The sequence below is a fragment of the Syngnathus typhle genome, linkage group LG21 (assembly GCF_033458585.1).
Source record: "Syngnathus typhle isolate RoL2023-S1 ecotype Sweden linkage group LG21, RoL_Styp_1.0, whole genome shotgun sequence".
Classification (NCBI taxonomy): Eukaryota; Metazoa; Chordata; class Actinopteri; order Syngnathiformes; family Syngnathidae; genus Syngnathus; species Syngnathus typhle.
This window is the reverse complement of record NC_083758.1, coordinates 5271556-5290992: the sequence shown is the minus strand read 5'-3', so window position 1 is coordinate 5290992 and position 19437 is coordinate 5271556. Positions and strand designations below refer to the sequence as shown.

Below are 19437 nucleotides of genomic sequence, written 5' to 3'. Positions count from 1 at the left end.
CAAGCTGCTCTGGTTATTCCGTGTGCATTCATTAGCATAAATTAAGAGAGATAATCCTCCTTCAATTCCGCCAGGAGAGCCTTTGTGTCCCACTTGTAGGTCCAACATTTAGGTTCTAGTGTTCGGAATAACAACCTCTCAAATGCCCGCGCTTCCGGAATACATTCTGCAGGTCTTGAGAATGAGTCACTTGAGCTAGCTTATTAGCGACATGGCTACATTTCAATACAAACGTACAGAGATAAACATGAGGAGCCTTGAGATGTTCTTGAAAGGTTCAAGTCCAATTTTTTCTTGATAATACATTTTTGCAGGAAACGCGAAGACACACACCTGCCGGTCCTCATGTTATGCTATTGCCGTGTAGGCATGTGTGTGGTTGCCATGGCATTTAGTCTCGAGTCGGAGGTGACAGTAATATTGGCTTCCTGCAACTGGAGGTCACCGTTGCATGCCTGACAGTTAACCGGTCGATGTTTAGCCTTTGCTATGTGTGTGTTCATGTGTGTATGTTGATGGCAAATGTGAGGCCCTGTGCTTATACGATGAGTGAGCAGACTGTCTGGTATGTGCAAATGACTAAAATAATGTCAAGCCGGATGTAATTTGCCGGATGCCTATTTTGTCATTTATCAGCGCCTGTGAGATTAGAGGAAATTTATCTGTAAGCACTTTATTGATAGTCTCTCTGCTCGTATTAATTAAAAGGAAAAAAAAAATTTCCTTCAGGGACACTCTGGCTCCATTTAAGAATCAATTTGTTCCTTATCTTTTGAAATGTGGGATCTTTTCTATTTTTTTTCAAAGGGAAGAAAAAAAAGCTGGCGGGGGTCGTTGTCATTTAACATTTGCGTCAAGCGACTTCAAAAAGTGCCGAAGATGTCCGCCTACATCCGTGTGTGCGCGCCAGTGTTTCACGTGTGTGTGCGTGTGTCAGTCTGTGATTTGACATTTACCTTCCTGGATCGTGAAAGGTTTGGCTGTAGATCTCAAAGACACATGACTCATCTCGTACTTTTATTACATTTCCACAAGGAGGTTTATGTTGTGATTATCTTGACGTCATAAACTACATAAATCCATATTCTGGTCATGTGATAGACAGAATATGTCATATATACATATATATATATATAAAATAAATATGTCTAATAATATATATATATATATATATATATATAATATATATTTATTTTTTTAACACCACCAAAGTGAGGCAACGCAGCGAAAATGCATAATTTACGATAAGTGCCACACAAACAACAAGATGAAACGAAAGAAATGAACCAATTCAAAGGTGAATCAATTGGCCCGAGAGAGAATCTTCCCAAACGAGCACTTTGTGAAGCTAAGCTGACATTGGGTCAATATACCTTGCTGAGGATTTAACTTTCCTCTTCAATAAGCTGCTTTTAAAATAAGGTAACATGGCGAGTGTGAATTGGTGTTGAACTAACTGAACCAGCGCTGAGCGAGAAAAATTCCTTTTCAAAATATTCTTCATTGATTTGAAACGGCTAGGTCAGTGAAGTCCTTTTCAAAATATTCTTCATTGATTTCGTTAGGTCAGTAAACATATCCGTCGTTTCAAAAGTGGGTTGTTATTTTCCATTTGGGAAAAACTTGAATGCCGTCACCTCAATCAAACATGTAACCTTGAGCTCCAGCCAAATTCGAAGCATCGTGGAGAGGTGTACCTCAGCTGGAGAATGGTGGCGGCCATTTTCCATGGTCATGGGTCGGTGCGAATGAGGTGCATTTATACATGAAAGCCTGGCCAGACGTGCACAATTACTCAGTTCATCGACGGCGGAGCTCATCCTAGAATAGATGGAGCGTTCGTGGACGTTGGAGTGGCTCCATGAGATGTTTACCAATCACAATAACCTTCCTCAATAAGCACAATCTGCAAATTTCGACAATAATTGTCCCAGACTATGATTCTGTCCATTATGTAACAGCAGGATGGAGGCGGGCTGTAGCTTGCTGTATTAAGTAGGTCATGAGATTAAAGGGAATCAAATCGGTCTTGTGGCCTCTTCTTTTTTCCTCCATTTATCCCGGTGAAGATAATCATCGATAATCGGTGCGTTAAATTGCTTCCTTTAATTTTACGATTTACTAGGAAATTTGTTTTTTTCTCGCATTCTTCCTGTGTATTTTTAAAAGCAACATCTGGATTAGTATAAATCATATTTGAGGTTAGCTAACGCTCATATCAACTTAGATTTGTGAACTTAAGACCTAAAAAAAAAGTCAGTGAAGTGAGATCACGAGATATGTGAGTGTAAATGATATGTGGAACATGCCAAACACTTACTTTTCTGAAAGCACTGAATCCTCTGCAGAGGTTTGCATTTTTTTCATCCCCCCTTGGTCCGAAGGAGCACACAAACGGAGATGGATTGCTGCTGGGCGCCATGGCAAACCTCTGGAGCTTTTCTTCATCGGCTGAGAGGAAAAGCAAGGAAGGACAGAGGGGGGGAAAAAGAAGGAGAGAGTTAATCAACACGGTGCATTAATTTGGCCTCTACTCTCTGCAAAGCTCTCACACTCGCTATTGTGCATCCAAATAACCTGGGTGACAAAAACAGCTTGCATGGGAAAATACTTTCATTTGAATGGGACCAAACTCAAAACATTTTGGAGAGGATGACCTACATTTGGATACAGAGTGTGTATAAAAAGTCTAGTGGTCTACACAAAGTTGTATATTCATTTTAATCACTTTATAATGTATTTATGTTGCAAATATATGTAAAATTAATCATTTGAAATAAGATTTTGCTGCATTAGTTTGAATGTTGCCACCGGATTTTTCCAAGGGCAATCTAGGGCTCTCAATAGGGTTCAATGTATTGTGCTGCCATCTCGCGGAAATAATGGAACACTGCAAGAGAATGAATTTAATTTGGAGTCTTACACAAATTCTTACGGAAAAATTCTGGTTCCTTTTAACACCCTCTCAATAGGGTTCAATGTAATGTGCTGCCATCTTGCGGAAATAATGGAGCACTGCAAGGGAATGAGTTTAATTTGAAGTCTGACTACGCAAATTCTTACGGAAAAATTCTGGTCCCTTTTAATGCCCTCTCAATAGGGTTCAATGTAATGTGCTGCCATCTTGCGGACATAATGAAACACTGCAAGAGAATTAATTTAATTTGAAATCAGCGCCAGCTTGTGTTTCCTCAGAAGCGGCAGCGATTCGTTGAAAGAAAAAAAGTGACTGGAAATAAATTTTAAAACGTCTAAAATTGTTAAGGGGGGAAAAAAACTTCTTAATCGCTCAATGTTATAATTTTTACGGCCAAAGCTTAAGCCTACCATAACAATGAGGCTCTGTGACGTCATCAATGCGCGACGGAGACGCGCTGTCCTTCACAATGCTCATGCTTCCGCGTTATATGTACATAGTTGGTGTTTTGATGGGAAAACAGTAGATTTAGTTTGGACTATATCCACGAAAGTTGATCGAGTGAGTATACAGTAGCGAACAAACGTTTTTTTTTTTCTCACTGTGTGCTAAACGTCCTGTTTTTTGCTCATTAAAACAGAAGTTGCATGATGTACAGTAATGCTGCAACGAGCAATACAAATAACATGTTTACCTTTTTCCAATTCCTTCAAATGCAGTCATGGCAGCTCCAAACGCAGTGGAACGAAAGGTCTGCTGGGATGCCAGGGATTTATTATGGAAATGTCTGGATGACAACAATGACAAGGCTGCAGCTTGTCAGAAATTCCAAAGCGAATTTGAATCCAAGTGCCCTGCTCAGTGGGTAAATAATCCCCCCCCCCCAAATGCAAATCCAATTTCTTCTCATCATCCAATTGGAGGTGTTCTTACGATGACCTTTTTTGCTTGCAGGTCAAGTATTTCAGTAAAAGAAGAGACTTCTTGAAATATAAAGAGAAAATGAATACAGAGGGGTTCACACCTTCAGATGGTCCCCGGCAGCCTTCGTAACCCTAAAATTTGCTAATTAGTGACTTTTTGCCACAATCAAGCCTTGGAGACATTTATGCTGATTGATTTATTTTTAAATATATTTATGTGAACAAATCAAAGTTGCATTGGGTGTCCCTGTTTGTGATCGGGCACACTTTATACAAAACTACATGTTTGTTTAATGTCTTTTATTCATGTACACATATTTGGTCTTCCTAACATCTGTAAATACATGGAACCAGCTCTTTGTTGTATTTACAAAAATAATCCGGAAGGCCTCAACAGCGACTCCACTGAGTTGCGCTCAGCGTGACAACTTGAATAAATTACAAATAAAAGAATAAATGCATACTAGCTAGTGATTCTTCCTGTCATTGTTAGAACTCATAAAAGCCATTGTGTAATGATAAAAAAAAAACTGTTTTTGTAGAGCACAAACATGTTAATCATATTTGCATCTACCGCCAGAACATTGATTATCATAAAAGTTTGTGCGCTCACCCTTTGTACCTTAATGTTGCATTCATAAAAATGACTCCTTCACATCGCCAAGGCAACATTCATCCTTAGCAGCTTAGCATTCATGTAATGCATTTCTTGTTTTATTTTCTTCTCCTAAAATTGTATTTTATCTGTCACCATGGTGACTCCAAAAAGTCTTTGCCTTGTTTCCATGGAGCGAATGAGAATTTTCTTTTCTGTGCTTTCTCAAGATTGCATTTACTAAAAATGTTTTCCCCAAATACTGTACAGGAGAAGAAAGTTTAAAATATCATCACACAGCATTTAAGGATATAAAATATTTTTTCCAGCTTTCATTGTGAATTGCCCCCATAAGCAGCATGCCCTTCCCTCTATTTACCTTCTTCCCATAAGTTCATTCAAACAAGAGGGGGGGGGGGGGGGGGACTATAAACTAGTAGTGACGTTTGCGGCCACCGCCCAGTCCGGGAACTCAGTCAAATTAAAAAGGGGAACCCCCCACGTAGTGATAGCCAACATCACCACGGCAACGCCGATCAGGTTCACCCCGAAACCTGCTTTCACCTAATGGATGAAGAAAAAAAATAATTATGCATCTTCTGCCCTCTAGTGGAGAAATATTTTTCATTCCTTTGGTTACATAAAACAAGCTTTTTGATGCTGCAGGTGCGAGCCAGCGTGTGATTTTGGGGAATGTGTGTGTGTTTCATACCATGTCGCTGATCTGCAGGTGTCCGTAGCTGAAGACGATGGCGTTGGGAGGATTCCCCACAGGAAGCATGACCCCGAATGACACGCACATAGTGGAGGGGATTAAAGTGTGCAGGGGGTTGATGCGCAAGGTCTCGGACTGCGAAATAAAAAAAAAAAATCATAAAAAAAAAATTAACGACCTGTATGTTGAAAGTGACCCACCAGTGCGGAGAGGATAGGCAGGAAGACGGTGAGCGTCGCCGGGTTGGAGGCGAACTCGGTGACCGCCGACACCAGCAGGCAAGCGAGCAGGGTGACGGCCCAAGGCGGGAGTCCGCTCATGGGCTCCAGCTGGCGACCGATCCACACCGACAAGCCTGACACCTGCACCCCGCAAACCGGTCGCTAGGATGCGGTTCGGAATTAACGCGTTGATGTGGATTGTACCTTGCAGCCGGCGGCTAGCGCGTAGCCTCCGCCCACCAGGATGACGATCTCCCACGGCATGAGCTTCTGAAAGTCCTTCCATGTGATCATGGGAGCCAGTGGGTCGGATGCTGCCAAATGGAATCAAAGTTTAGCGCCAAAGAACTTCACTGAAGTGAGTTGAGCAGCTTCATTTAGACAAAAGTAGTGCTTTGCCGACATTTCTCACCATCTTAGTGTCAAGGAAATGAGCAGAGGGCTTCATTTAGACAAAAGTAGTGCTTTTTACTGCCAAGGAACTTTGTTTAGACAAAAGCAATGCTTTGCTGGATCTTGGTTATTTCGACAAAAGTCAGGCTTTGCTGCCATCTAGTGGCAAGAGATTTAAAAAAAAAGCCAGTGCTAGCGTTACCCGAATTTCTGTAGCTCGAAGAAGGTGAGGAGAAAGGTCGCTTTGCCGGAATGAGGAAGAGCAAGAAGCCCAGGAGGACGGACACGGTGGCATCGGTGCGATAGCCTTTCCTAAAAGAGAAAAAGCGGATGTTAGCATTTTAATCGTACGAATAAATAACGACTCTTGGGAGGACTTGCTTCTCAAATAGCGATGTCCATCCTGGTACAAAACCGGGTTCTCGCGTGAACCACAGCAGAGTCATCAGAATGAAGAATACACCAGTGACCACTTCTGGATAGCTACGGGAAAAAAAAATCGTTAATAAGGAATTACGATGCGTGCTTTCCCGACGGAATTGAAATCCACCTGATCGGTCCCAGTTTTTCATACTCCTCATGGATTCTCTTCTCTGACATCATCTCCCTTTTGGATTTGCGTTTCTTACTCAACGAGCACGTTTCCCTGAAGCTGGATGATGACATCATCAATCATACATATCAGTCATGCGTGTGCGTGACGCTCTCCCGGTACTTACTTGCAACCCAGAAAGAGGAAGTGAAGCCACAGCCAGGTGAGGACCAGCATGATGATAGCGATGGGGAAACTGAAGATGAACCAGGTGCCGAAGTTGATCACCTTAGCATCCGGGTAGCGCCTGTCAACCAGAGCGAGATTTTTTGCAGCGTTGAGTAAATCACGTACGGCGTCAAAAAACACACGTGTTGAACTGCTCGGCGAAGATGAGGTTGGTGGAGGTGCCGGTGATGGTGATGAGTCCGCCGATAGTGGCGGCGTAGGTGATGCTGAGTGTCAGACATTTACAGATCATGTGATCCCGCTTGGTTGGATACTGAGAGTCTCGCCGGGCCTTGACGCGTTTCACGTTTGGGATTTCCACGGCCACCTGGGACAAAAAAAAAATAAGAATCCGTGACTTCTAGAGTCTAATTTTTACGTTAGCGGCTACTTGCTAACCTGCGGCAAGTGTCCGTTTGGATGTGTGATGCGGTCTTGGTTGGTGTTTGGATTCACGCCATTGGGTTCTCCGGTCTGGACCTGAAGAGTCCCGAATAAAGGCTTTTTTTGGATTAAAACAAAAACGACCGTATTTTCTGCACTATAAGGCGCACCGGATTATAAGCCTTCAATGAAAGGCCCATTTTAAAACCTTGTCCAGATATATATACATTTGACCCGCGGGCCGGACTTTGGACACGCCTGCTGTAGTGGCTCAATATTGGTCCATATATAAGGCGCACCTGATTATAAGGCGCACTGTCGTCTTTTGAGAAAATTGGAGGTTTTTAGGTGCGCCTTATAGTGCGGAAAATACGGTAATTGAGTCTTACCTCACTGAGTGTCGACACTTCTTGTTTATTGCAATTGTTGCTACTGGACAAGAAAAAAAAATTAGACAAATAAAAACTTCAAATCAAGATGACATGGGGGGAAAAAAAAAAAACAATACCCGTCATTACGGTAAAGCAGCGCTAGTTGGTTCTTATCCGGGTTTTCGTCTTTGTCTGAAATGAAATTCAAAATCATAATCCGATAAAAGATACGAAAGAAAAGTCACGAGTCGTACCGCTTTCGTCTTCGGCGGCGTCGGGTTCGAGGTTGTCGGCCATGCCGGTACAAATAAGTTGCTGCAGGACGGCCTCGGCGATGGGCATCACCATGGCCGTGGTGGACGTGTTGCTGAGCCACATGGACAGGAAGACTGTGCAGCACATGAAGCCTAGCACTAACCTGCACGGACAAGGTATTAGAGCGCCTCGTTGTCTTCTTATTCGTTTTGCGTTTTTTTTTTTTTTACGCTGCTCACATGCCAGGCTTGGCCCCCGCGACCATCACCATGCGTAAGGCGATGCGTTTATGGAGATTCCACTTTTCTATGGACGCAGCCAGACAGATGACTCCCATCAAGAGCAACGTTGTATCTTTTGAGTACTCGGCCGCCACCTGCAAAAACGCCGGAAAAACTCACAGCAGGAAATTGATACTTGTTTGTTCTTTTTAATCTCGCCATTATGTAAGCCCATATCTCGTGACCTTTCACCTAATACCGGCTGGACTTTGTTCTGCTGGACTGTTCGTACATTTCATACAAGACCAGAATCAATTTGGACGTTCAGTAAGAAAAATCGAATCGTCAGCTTTTTTTTTTTTTGCGCTATCTAAAGCCGAGCGCTTATTTACTCTCTAAACGGGCTCAGGTGGTTTTTGCTACAACTTTCCCAGCTCTCTATCGGGTTAAATAAAAAACCCGAAAGCGTACCGACAGACACCAAACGTTGCATAAAAGCTCCCCGCTCGCATATTTACCGACTCACAAGAGGCTTACAAGAGGCGGCTTTGGTCACATGGTCCAATTTTTATGTAATGCTGTGATCGGAAAGGTAAAGATCTGGAATTAGTGAGAATTCGATGACTCTATGCATTGCTAGGAAGATTTAGCGCAAAGTATGTTGAAATAGGAAAAACATACCTCGCTTGACTTGAGTACCCCAAAGAGTGGGTAGAGGAAGGCCGGGACGAGAGCGGCGGCACCCAAGGGAACAGCTTCGGAGACCCAGTAGACTGCCGTCACTATTAGCACGTATGCGCAACTTGCCTCCTGTAAAATAATTCATCACAAATCAAATAAATAAAGCATAATTACGCATTATGCAAGAAAGTTTGAAAGGTAAGGGGCCCTAACATTGATCCCTGGGGTACCCCAACATGTGGAAGTGAATTAATTTGAACTGCACCCACATCAAATATAAAGACAGATAATGTCAATTTGGAGATTTTTAAAAAAAAAATAAAAGACATTATCAGGATTGGGATTGTTTTATAGAAATTTACGTTTTGGTCTATTTACTTATGAACATTTGCTAAATCAGCTCGACTGATGCACTGATTCAGCACTCACTGATTATTGATTATCGGTTAGTGTTTATCAGAGGACACCGGGAGACCTTCGATCACACGTCGCTGATTTCTTTGTTCCGATTGATTAGCAAGTTGAAGCTAAAGTGCAAAGTTTTTTGAACTTCTTCTACCTCAACTGAGACAATTGATTGGATCATCAACTTCTTATCAGATGGCTCAGGAAATGGTCACGAGTGTTATTTACACAAAGAACACCAAAGATTAATTGCTCCACACCAAAATTAGTTTTGGGTGTCATTTTACTCAAACAAATTTGGTAATTAACGAGCAAGTTTGACTGAACTGCATGTTTTGTTCCTGAAACAGTCTGCGGTCGCCGGTGTCGTAAGAAACCAACGGGACGCCGACCCTGCGTGTTGTCGGTGGCGGTACACGGATTATATAACTTCATTACTGAGATTATTTTTTTCTTTGTGTTGATGTTCTGGCACTCTGGCTCGGCCTCATCCTGGGCCAACGGCGGACGCTGCCAAACATGCGCTGATATAATAGCAAGGAAAGCAGTGATTGGCCGGCACGAACAATATTTTGCTCTTGATTAGAATAAGACATTTGTAAAAACCAACAAAGCAGACGACCTGGGTACTTTTAATAATTAACTATGTGAATGCTGCCACCTTGTGGCAGAGTGATTGAAGCTCACTCGTAGATAAAGTAAAAAAAAAATACAAAGCCTGAACTTTGTTAGCTCGCTAGCATAATTGCGCAATTGACATTTTTGATTTATAGTCAAAACAAAAAAAAGTTATGCTTATGGTTATGCTTTGGCCTTTCGTCTGATTTTCCAAGCAAACAACTCGGCACACAATGGATTAGATCTTGCGATAATCCGATTGTTCTTGCAGAATTTTTATTTTTTTTGCTTCCCCCCCCCTCTTATTTTTTCAAGCAAGAATGAGACGTTAATTCTTTTAGCTTTTTCAGGCCTCATCTTCCGCTGATGTCAATGTCGTCAACATAACGTGACATCCCCGCATAGATGATCATTCATCACAACAAAAGGGCCTTTTGATTGCTTCGCACACAACCAAATCCCATCAGTAGACTGCAGCTATCAAAAAAAGGAGCTTCAACAACACTAACTGGATTTGATCTTGAAGGTATTTTTGCATTATTTGTGTTCTTTCGCATCTACTTCTGTTTTTGTAAAGCTGTTGTGAAAGCGCTATATAAAAAAAAGTCTATTGTATTTCACTTTTTTTTTTTTAAAAATACATTACAGATTTTCAGGTTGGTTTTTTTTTTTTAATTTAATACAAAATGTAAAAAGTATTCTTAACGGCAACAGAAATTCTGTTACTATTATCTTTTTTTCACGTCTCCAGTTCGTTTTGACTCACGCTGGTGGGGTGGATGAGTGGAAGTGGCAAGAGGAAGAGCGGGATGAAAACCACCACGATCAGATTCCTCGCCCTCCACAGCTTCCTGAGCAGATCCATTCTGGCTGCGGCCTCCAGCCTCATGGGTGAGGCTCTCGACTCAACAGAACCGGCCGTGAACGTCACCAAGCAGCCGAGCTGAGGGGTTGGAAGGCTCCGCTCACCGCACAACTTGGGAGGGCTTCCAAAAGTTGTGCGCTTTTACGCATGAGTGGACTGGTCCGGTGTTGCACGACCTTCTCCTCCCGTTCTGGTTCCGCTCTGCAGTGTCAGGTGAGGAGGCCCCAGGATTTTTATAGGGCTGCTTAGGTATGCTAATCAAGTACCCACCTCTCGGCCAATCACATTGGAGGTGTTTGCATAAGGGTGTGGGGGTGCACGTGTGCAAGGGGTCTTTAAAAAAATCGGAGCTACAACAAATCAAATCTGGGTGGGGAAATATTAAAGTGGGGAAAACATTTATATCATAAATATAGTGCACAAGACGAAACAAAAGTTTCCCGGGAGTAAATGCAACAATCCAACACCGCCCTCTAGCGGAGGATTTATTGTATATGCAATATCCGACTGAACCGTGAGAGGGCGAAATTGATTTAGTGAGGATTAACTCTGATTTCCACATACAAACACTTGACTGATTGGAAATAAGGACTCGGTAAAAAGGATTATCCTCTCAGTTTATTATGATGTGGTCAGAATTTTCAGCCTGTGAATAACTTCAGTATTAATTATAAGCTTAGACGATAGAAGTTTCCGAGTCCACGTGAAGTTCAACAACAATGTGAAATAAATATCCGTAACTGCAATTCGAATCCACAAGAGGGCGCTATGCACATGTGCGTGTCATTCCAGTGAGTTTGAGCCATTAACAAACCAGTCAGATATTAAATTCAAATTTTATGTACTCACACTGTCCATTGAGATATCAACATTTATTTTAGGTTATTTTATTTGATCTTTTTTCCTTCACTTTTGGTTTAATGTGGGATTAAATTAAAGCAAAGCGATCTCACATTGGAATTAGAATTAAATACTGGCCCCACATTAGAGGTCATACCCGTTTTATTATGATGATGATTTTTTTTTTTACACGTTTGTGGGTGTTCGAATGTGTGTGAGCCAAGAGAAGATGAGAGACTCAGACGGATTATGAACACACACGAAAAAGAATTGAGTCGGAATGCAAGTGTGCGTGTGTGTGTGTGTTATGTTTTGTATTACATAACATTGTTTGATGTGCTTCAAGAAGGCTGCGTAAGGGATTAGGGTCATAATAATGGTTTGCTCAGTTTATGGACGTCTGCAAGCATTTTTAATACTCTTCAACTCACAGAGTACTTTTTAATGCAGGACTATCATATTTAGAAAAAGTCTACACCCCCCCTGTTCAACTCAGACGTTGGTGTGGTGTTACAAAACATGTCAAAAGATTTCCCACTATAAAAATGATCTACAATTTGTACTACACAACTGTTGTTTTCTGACTTGCATAAGTGCGCACACCCTCATAACTATGACCTCATGTTAAGTATGAGTCAGGACACAGTGGTTTTGATTAACCCCGAATGAAGTTCAATTCTTCTAGTAGGCCTTTCCTGACATTTGTGAAATTCTGAGCCCTACTGAGAAGCATCTCAATTTCTTTTCATCCTTCCTCCTGTGTATGATTGTTTTGCCGCTCATGTCATCACTCACCGCCCACCCCCCCTCTTTAGCCTCTTCCTATTTCTGGTCCCACGTGCATCAAAGATTCATGCGTTCTGGTGGACATTCTATCTGGGGAGACATCAACAAGAGTGATCACGTTTATGGTACGCCTGAGCATCTATACCTGGAGTCATAATAACACAAACAGTAATAAGTGAATGTAAGAACTCAATGCCTCATTTGAACCCGAAAAGCAAATATAAGCCAATTTAGTTCATGTCAGTTTAAAAAGTGACCGACTGCCGCTTGCCTCGATAGCATCAACACCAGCAGGGGTGCACGTGAACGGGTCACAGCGGTGGACGCATGCAGCCACTGCATGAGTGAGAGCTCAGCCGGCGAGTGGTTGTTACGTAAGAGCTCAGTCGGCCCAGCTGGAGATCAGAGAACAAGTCGGTGAGCGAGAAAGCTCAGCACGAGACAGGGAGGGAGGGAGAGTGAAGCAAAGAGAAATAAAGCGCAGGAGAAACAAACGCTGGTTCTTTCTCTGTTTTGCAGCCAGCATCATGAAGGAGATTTTTTTCAAAGAGGACTTGAAGCAAAAAAAGGATCCTAGATGGGGTCAACACAAGTGACCCTGTGAACTTTTCCACCGGTCCGCTCACATCATTTGTCTCCATGGTTCCCAACGTTGGACGCCACCGCGTCTGCTTGCTGCTGAGCGCTTTGCTATGCGCGCTGGCGCCGAGCCGAGGCTCGGAACTAAGTACGGAGGACTTGCGGAACGCCACCGACGATGTGACCCCGCCGCCGGAGGAGTGGACCGGCACTACGGTCCAGATGCAGCCGGACCTGCAGACGGAGGTGCAGACCGAGTTGGAGACGCAAACTCCAACTCGTAACTACTCAGGTGGGTCAGTCGCCGGGTAAACTTTTTTTTACCTGAACTACTTCAAATTTAAATCCAACTATTTAAAAACTTTGTTCCTTTAAACATAATCATAGCTGCAAATTGAATTTGTCAATTTTACTTCCATTTAATTCAGTGATTCTTTCCCATACCACTAGAGGGAGCCAATGTACTCCTGTCACCTCTGACAAAATGTTATTTTTTGTAAAAATTGCAACTTCATACCTGGTGATTACTGGCGTCCAAATACTTGTGAGTGATTAGGAGAAGCTCCGCGGCCTGCAGGGGGTCTCAGATTAAGTGTTTGAATTACTGGCTGGGCTTTTGGATCAAGAGTTGAAATAGAGGTGAGGCATTTATCTTTCATGCTTGCTGGACAGCGACACAGCCGTAAACGCAATACTGTCTGGTGCCTTCTAAAAACCAAAGCGTGTGTGTGTGTGTGTGTGTGTGCATGTGTGTGTGTAAGCAGCAGCCGAGGCGTTTAAAGACAGTTGTCCGAAGTGGAGCATGACTTCACCTCCACTAGAGCATGAGCTGCTTTTCTCCTCTCCTCCAGTCCCTCATCCCTCTATCCATTCCCACATCTGTCTCTGCTTTTCTCTGCCTATGCAGCCTCTATTTTACCCCACTTATTCACTCTCTTCCCGCTTTATTCCCTTGCATTCTTTTTTTTTTTTATCCCCCCCCCCCTTCCCGGCTGGCTCACGTGGAAGCAAAATAGCCGTCAGCAGGAGACAAAATGCAAAACCCACGTGCCTCACACACACACACACACACACATATTACAAATGGACACGGTGAAACAACACCAATCTTCTTAAAGGTTTAGAGAATAAACACAGTTGCTTGTTTCATAACGGCGACTCTGTTTCTCACAGAGGAGTAGTAAGCACTTTATGCTTTAATAACACACACACACATACACGCACACACAGATGTGATCAGCTGGGCTTGCCACACGCGTGAATTACCACAGCAAAGCCCCGTTGAGTGTCCAAAATGTCCTAAATCCTGAAAGTGTGATAAATGTGTTATTCCCACAGGCATTAAACGCATTTGTGCATATTTTGTTGACTTTTTCTATCCCTCCATTTTATTTTAAGCCCATTCGACTCCTCAGGTTGAGCCCACAGCAGCGAAACGGTTTCACTTTTTTTTTTATTCAGACTAATCGGTTGCAAGGAAATTTTTTTTGGGGGGGTAAACTGTCGTGTGCAAAAAGCGGTGGCTGAGCCAGGCTTACTTCAGCGAATCTTTGCGTTCACACGGTAACACCTTCGATTAACCTCGGCAAGCAGAGTGTGTGCGTGACATTTAGCGTTAGTGTAAATCTCTCTGTCAGGCCTCGGGCGCTTGCTTAGCAGGTGGTCGGGCTCCTGATCGGGTCAAACTTTAGCGTGATTTTTTTTTTTTTATCTGTACTGGTGAAAAAAAGATCTTGCCATCATAAATCAATAGAACTCGAAAGTTGACTTCAAAATTAGTTTTCATTGTCAATTCAATGTCTGTTTTGATGAAAGCGAAGTGTGGGGAGTCTCTGTCCGTTTTTTTTCACTGTCTAATTTAGTCAGGCAAGGTATCCCCCTTACGATAACGCTAAGCTACTTATCTTCCGCTAATACAGTCATCAGGTAGCCAAACGTCCATGTCAAATGTTTCAATGGCTCTCTTGCGATTATCCCCAAGCCAATTACCTTTGTCTATCCCAGGCTATTTCCAGCGTCGGCAATCCTCTTAATGGCACGATAACCACGGGAATACCAAGCACACGGACACGCCCTCAATTAGTGGGTTGTAGCTTTGAAGCCAATTACTTCTGTCCATCTGAGTTCAGAGGACACCCCCTGGAGTAATCTGTCGCCATGTGTCTTTGCCAAAAATCCAGAAAGCTCTGATGCCTTTTGACTCACTTGTCAGGATGATTTTTTTTTTTGTCGACTTTTTCCAGTTTGCGACACGAACAGAAAGTGCAATTTATGATCTCTTGTCTCTTTGTCATGTAACTTTAATGAGTGCTTTATCTGCTGAGATTTTTTTTTTCCCCGTGTCAGTAATTATATTTTCTGTCTGAATGGCATCATAATAAATCTGAGAGCAGTGGTTTTAAATTATTATTAAATTATGTGGAATAAAAAAAAAAGATTGTAGGTTTAGATTTGCAGTCAAAGTTAAACACAACTGAATTGTATTTTTAAAAACGTGTACATTTTAATTGAATTTAATTAAGTGATTCTTTCGCCAACCACTAGAAGGAGCCCTGTACATATGACGCTGAGAATAACTGTATTTCTTCGCCCTCAAATAATAAAAAATATGGACTCAAAAAGTTTGAGAACTTCTCTAAAGCTAACAGCAAAATTTAAATTAAGCTAACACAAGTTGTTATTTCAAACTCAAGTACAGTGATCCCACACCACTTCGCGTTTCGTTCATCGCGGCTTTACTACATGGCGGATTTTTTTTCCAAATTAAAAAAAAAATTTAAAAGTCAAAATAAAACTTCTAAATTGAGGAAACATGTCTAACCTTTAGGACAATGTAGTATTGCTCCAAATGTTCGTTTACATTCCTTTTCGCGTGTTAGCACGATCGGGAATTAGCATCTTTGGGCTAACTCGTTAGCTTGCCCAGTACTGGTGGTTTTTGGAACCAATTATCCGCGATAAACGAGGGATTACTGTCGTCCTTTCTCAGCTCTAACTGAAAATACAGGCATCTTTTTTTGCAGACACAGTTGCGTGTTAAACCTTTTCCCTCTTTTTCACGCTCTGTTTCCTATCAAACACCTGACACCCACAGGACGAGCTAGAACCGGCAACTAACCAAAGAATTTGACCCAAAAAAGAGCAAAGTAGGATGTGTATTTCCAAAGAATTAAACACACAGGCGATTAGGTAATCACTAGCGACATCAGAAATAGATACGCCAGTGAGAAGTTGGTTTGAGGTCATATCAAGAGAAAAACTAAAAAGACTACTTAGGAAGAAGCGGGTAACACAAAAGTGATGTGAAGCTAGTCTCCTGTTAGGGAAGAATGTCACCTCGTATCTGCGTCAACTTTGACTCTCGGCAGAAAAGCCTGAGCGTTTATTTTTAACTATAAACAAGGGAAAAGTGATCTGGCGTATCATTTGGCTCAGCTAAAAAACAATTTATATAATCTGTTGTTGTAACAGCGATGCTACCCGTTAGCTAGTTTATTGAGCTAGCTGACTTTAAGGGCAAAGCCACATATAGTTTTAAATACAAAAGGCGTAATTTTCTTTATTAAATGTTTAATTTGATGGTAAACTTCAAGTGGGAGGAGCTAGAAGCCTCTCTTTTAAAAAAAATATTTTCAAAGTCTGCCAAACCTGTTGTGAAGCGCAACAAAGCTAGTGCCAAACAACTCGTAAGTCATTTTAGATTAGTAATGCGCCGTGAGACTTTTTTAACAAGACAGACATTGGGGGTCCGTACAGCTAATCAAGCGAATTTTTGCTTGTTTGCGAGGGGTTGCCAGGATTTACGTTAAATAGAATACCGGCGCAAAACACAAACATCCCCACACAAAGGTTTCCCGGCGAGAACACATTCTCAATCTTTTGGGCATTACATTCTTCCTGGCGGGATAGTAAATGGGTTAGTTTACCCGCAACGGCGTAGCAACAGAGTCTTAAAACACACAGACACTCAATAATGGATGCGGCTTTACAGCAGTGACGGCAAGTGTGTGTGTGAGAAAAAGCTCAAGGAGGCACACACACTAGAAGTATCGGTACTCGGTATCGGTGTCAATATTTGTGCTGATCTGCAAACATGTGTGGTGTTTATTTAAAAGAAAATAATTGCGTATTAAATCGCAATATTACGGGGAACAATTTTTTTGTTTCCAAACAGAGTCTGACATATTTTTTCGTCCTCTAAACAGTGAGTCAGCTCATCCTTGCTGCACGTGTGCCTTCATCTGTGTTTATGCGAGCGGGAGAAAAAAACAAGAGTGGATGTGCCGTCATCCTCACACGGGATGACGGGATCCTCTCTCAGCATTTCTCCTGCTGCAGAAATCCTCCCATCTGTCGTTGTTAATCAGCGGAAAGCAGCTCACATGTCTTTAACACAAAATCAGCTCACGCATATCCAGAATTAGTCAAGCCGACGTCGTTTGTGAGATGACGCTAATTAGCGTTTGTTCATGAGGCGAAAAGTTACACGCAAAGCGGAGCCACTCCAGGGGTAAACATTTCCATCAGGAGAATTAAATTAGTCACATGATCTGAATCAAGTTGGCTGCAGGAATAAATACGATTATATATTCTTTCACGGCTCCAACTCAACATTAATCAATAATATATCGAGTGACACCACTTTGGCTATGCATGCAAGGTCTTGGGAGATTCAACAATAGCGAGACCTCGGAGCGTTATTTGTGTATTGCAGCATAAGGACGATAAAAATAGCGCTGATGTCTTCCAGCGCCTGAGTGGAAAACAGACACTCGGGTTTTGAGTTGCAAAAAAAAACATGGGGGAGATCAAAACAGATTATGTGTTTTGTCTGTCCAGGCCTGTCATGTATCCCCGTCCTGCCTCCACGTCGGGGATCCTTCTACGTGGAGAGCGGCACCGGGGTGTCGGTAGGCAGCGCGTTGGCCTTCTGGTGCCGCGGCGGCTACCAGCTAGTGGGTAGCGAAAAAATCTACTGCAACGTCCGCAACGGGAAAGCGCAGTGGAGCAACTACTTGCCAGTGTGTGAGGGTAAGCTACTCAAAGGCGCTAATCTATCAAAGAGCACTTTTGGATTCGGATTCCCCCTGTGCTAGCTATCCCCAGGCCAGAGGACCGAGGGTTGAGAGTGGCGGTGTTAGCGTCGGTAGTGAGCGGCGTTGTCATCTTGGCAATGTCGCTGTCTTTTCTTGTCTGCTGTCTACAAGAACGATCCAGTAAGAAGAAAGCCAAAAAAGAAGTTCGGGCCAGGTGAGTGAAAGCTAAAAATTTTGGAGTCCCGCTGATAGTGAGAAGGTATCAAACTCAGGACGAGGATTAGCTAGCAGGCTAGCATAAACCGATTGTTTCTACAAAATGGCGGCAAAGGAAAACTCACTCCTTCTTCCCAGACGGAGGGGGAAGCGTTCAACTCGCCGCAACGAGCGATGGCTGGAGAGAGAAGAAGGCGAATGGGAAGCCTTCCCTCCTCCAAAGATCTTCCATCTTTCGCAGAGGATGAACCCTCGCCTGGCACCGGACAGCCCACTCTACCTGACCGGAGGCCTCGGCGGATACGAGAACAGAGGATATCAAAGGTAGTCGAGGATCTGATCCGATTGAGTCAAAAATGTCTTTCGGACAACATATTTATGAACGCCTCCATATAGGAGTCAGGAGAGTCTGCTGAAAGCCGCCCCGCCTGGAGTCTACCGCTCCGACTCCCAGCTCTACCCGCACGTGGTCCTCCAGAGGGTCCTGCCGCCAACCGCTCCTTCGGCACCGTCCGCCCCGCTCTACCTCCACCTCCCCACCACCACATCTTCCTCCACGCCGTCCCAAACGACCGCTCAAGCTCACCTCATGGGCCAGTACCCCACCTCGACATATCCGCCCAACTCGTCGGCGCCGCCGTTCCATCAGCCCGTCCCGGCGCCCATCTATCCCAATCCCAACCCGAGGCCGCAGCAGCCGTGGCAATGAGGTCATTCCACCCCGAACAATATCGAGGGAGGGAAGCGCTACACGGCTAACGGCTAATACGAACTTCGCAACTTTCCCTTTTAGTGCATGCAAGCGGGACTTCTCCTCCACTTGGTGTCCAACAGGAAGGATTTTGTTTGCCGAGCTCAGCCGGTTGGGGGGAACAAGGGGTGTCAAAATTTGCGATCTATATTTTAGTTAATGGATGCTCAGAATCCCAAAAATACCGTAATAGCAATAAAAACATGACATGCTAAAATATTTCTGGCAAATATTTCTGTTTGGATTGTTAATGTCTCTTATCTAATACGATTCAAGTGGGAACCCTAATAATCGTATTAACTGTACATATTTGTTCCTCCATTTTGTTATTAACTCTCAATTTATCATCAAAACGGCAGACGACAAATTATGTGAATATGTACAAAGTGTAAAAAATGCACGAATTTGCTTCGAGAGACTGTAAAGGTGCTACACTGGAAAAAATGCACTGAATCAAGAGCAAGACAGGAAATTTCTTATTACTACTTTCCTTTTGTTTACATTATGATTTCCTTGTATTATAAACTGTAGTCACTTTAACTGTGGGGCTTTTTATTTTTTTTAATATTAGCACTAAAGTAGCCAAACTATTAAATTTGCACTTTTTTGAGCGTGTCTGTTTTCAACTACTCATTTTAACATTTATGTGAGTGTGCAATAAAAGCCGATGTTTCTTGAGTGGAACGTAATTGGTACGAAGTTTTTTTTAGGCCATGCTAACGTTGGACAAAAAAACGCCGTCGACGCAATGGAAAGAAGTTATAATAACAATATTACGCTTTGCATGTGAGACAAAAAAAACAACACCTGCTCATTTGGTTTCTGTATCTGACGGGCACCGAATATAAACAGGAGGACTTTGAAGAGAACAGATAAAGCTAGACGCTAACATTTTTGTGATTTAA

At 42.8% G+C, this 19437-nt stretch overlaps 3 protein-coding genes across 4 annotated transcripts; 2 read left to right on the top strand and 1 right to left on the bottom strand.

Moving 5' to 3' along the window:
- The first annotated feature begins 3334 nt into the window (after positions 1-3334).
- LOC133145447 (cytochrome c oxidase assembly factor 6 homolog) lies at positions 3335-4303 on the top strand. The gene is made up of 3 exons (XM_061268980.1): positions 3335-3478; positions 3637-3782; positions 3872-4303. The coding sequence occupies exons 2-3, from the start codon at positions 3639-3641 to the stop codon at positions 3968-3970; spliced, it is 243 nt and encodes an 80-aa protein (XP_061124964.1). The 5' UTR covers positions 3335-3478; positions 3637-3638; the 3' UTR covers positions 3971-4303.
- Positions 4010-10358, bottom strand: slc13a4 (solute carrier family 13 member 4). 2 transcript variants are annotated; one of them, XM_061268971.1, is made up of 16 exons: positions 10226-10358; positions 8437-8565; positions 7774-7910; positions 7534-7697; positions 7417-7471; positions 7298-7340; positions 6924-7004; positions 6668-6852; positions 6484-6603; positions 6315-6416; positions 6146-6247; positions 5967-6076; positions 5576-5685; positions 5351-5512; positions 5148-5285; positions 4010-4999 (listed from the first exon to the last, which is right to left on the bottom strand). In XM_061268971.1, the coding sequence occupies exons 1-16, from the start codon at positions 10346-10348 to the stop codon at positions 4862-4864; spliced, it is 1899 nt and encodes a 632-aa protein (XP_061124955.1). In that variant the 5' UTR covers positions 10349-10358; the 3' UTR covers positions 4010-4861. The 2 variants fall into 2 exon arrangements, with proteins under 2 accessions (XP_061124955.1, XP_061124956.1); XM_061268972.1 differs by having other exon boundaries at positions 7298-7337.
- A 42-nt stretch (positions 10359-10400) lies between these two features.
- On the top strand, positions 10401-19158 carry zgc:162331 (uncharacterized protein LOC793007 homolog). Its single transcript, XM_061268978.1, has 6 exons — positions 10401-10537; positions 12470-12821; positions 17369-17560; positions 17626-17779; positions 17920-18105; positions 18178-19158. The coding sequence occupies exons 2-6, from the start codon at positions 12590-12592 to the stop codon at positions 18488-18490; spliced, it is 1077 nt and encodes a 358-aa protein (XP_061124962.1). The 5' UTR covers positions 10401-10537; positions 12470-12589; the 3' UTR covers positions 18491-19158.
- The last annotated feature ends 279 nt before the right edge of the window (positions 19159-19437 follow it).

Bases quoted from the DNA above. Each gene is read 5' to 3' on its own strand.
- LOC133145447 (XM_061268980.1), top strand. From the start codon at position 3,639: ATGGCAGCTCCAAACGCAGTGGAACGAAAGGTCTGCTGGGATGCCAGG. The intron at 3,783-3,871 runs GTAAATAATCCC...TTTTGCTTGCAG, and splicing joins CCAAGTGCCCTGCTCAGTGG to GTCAAGTATTTCAGTAAAAG.
- slc13a4 (XM_061268971.1), bottom strand. From the start codon at position 10,348: ATGAGGCTGGAGGCCGCAGCCAGAATGGATCTGCTCAGGAAGCTGTGG. The intron at 6,417-6,483 runs GTAAGTACCGGG...GTCATCATCCAG, and splicing joins TTCCTCTTTCTGGGTTGCAA to CTTCAGGGAAACGTGCTCGT. The intron at 5,513-5,575 runs GTACAATCCACA...TGCGGGGTGCAG, and splicing joins CGCTAGCCGCCGGCTGCAAG to GTGTCAGGCTTGTCGGTGTG.
- zgc:162331 (XM_061268978.1), top strand. From the start codon at position 12,590: ATGGTTCCCAACGTTGGACGCCACCGCGTCTGCTTGCTGCTGAGCGCT. The intron at 12,822-17,368 runs GTGGGTCAGTCG...TTGTCTGTCCAG, and splicing joins TCCAACTCGTAACTACTCAG to GCCTGTCATGTATCCCCGTC. The intron at 17,561-17,625 runs GTAAGCTACTCA...CCCCTGTGCTAG, and splicing joins CTACTTGCCAGTGTGTGAGG to CTATCCCCAGGCCAGAGGAC.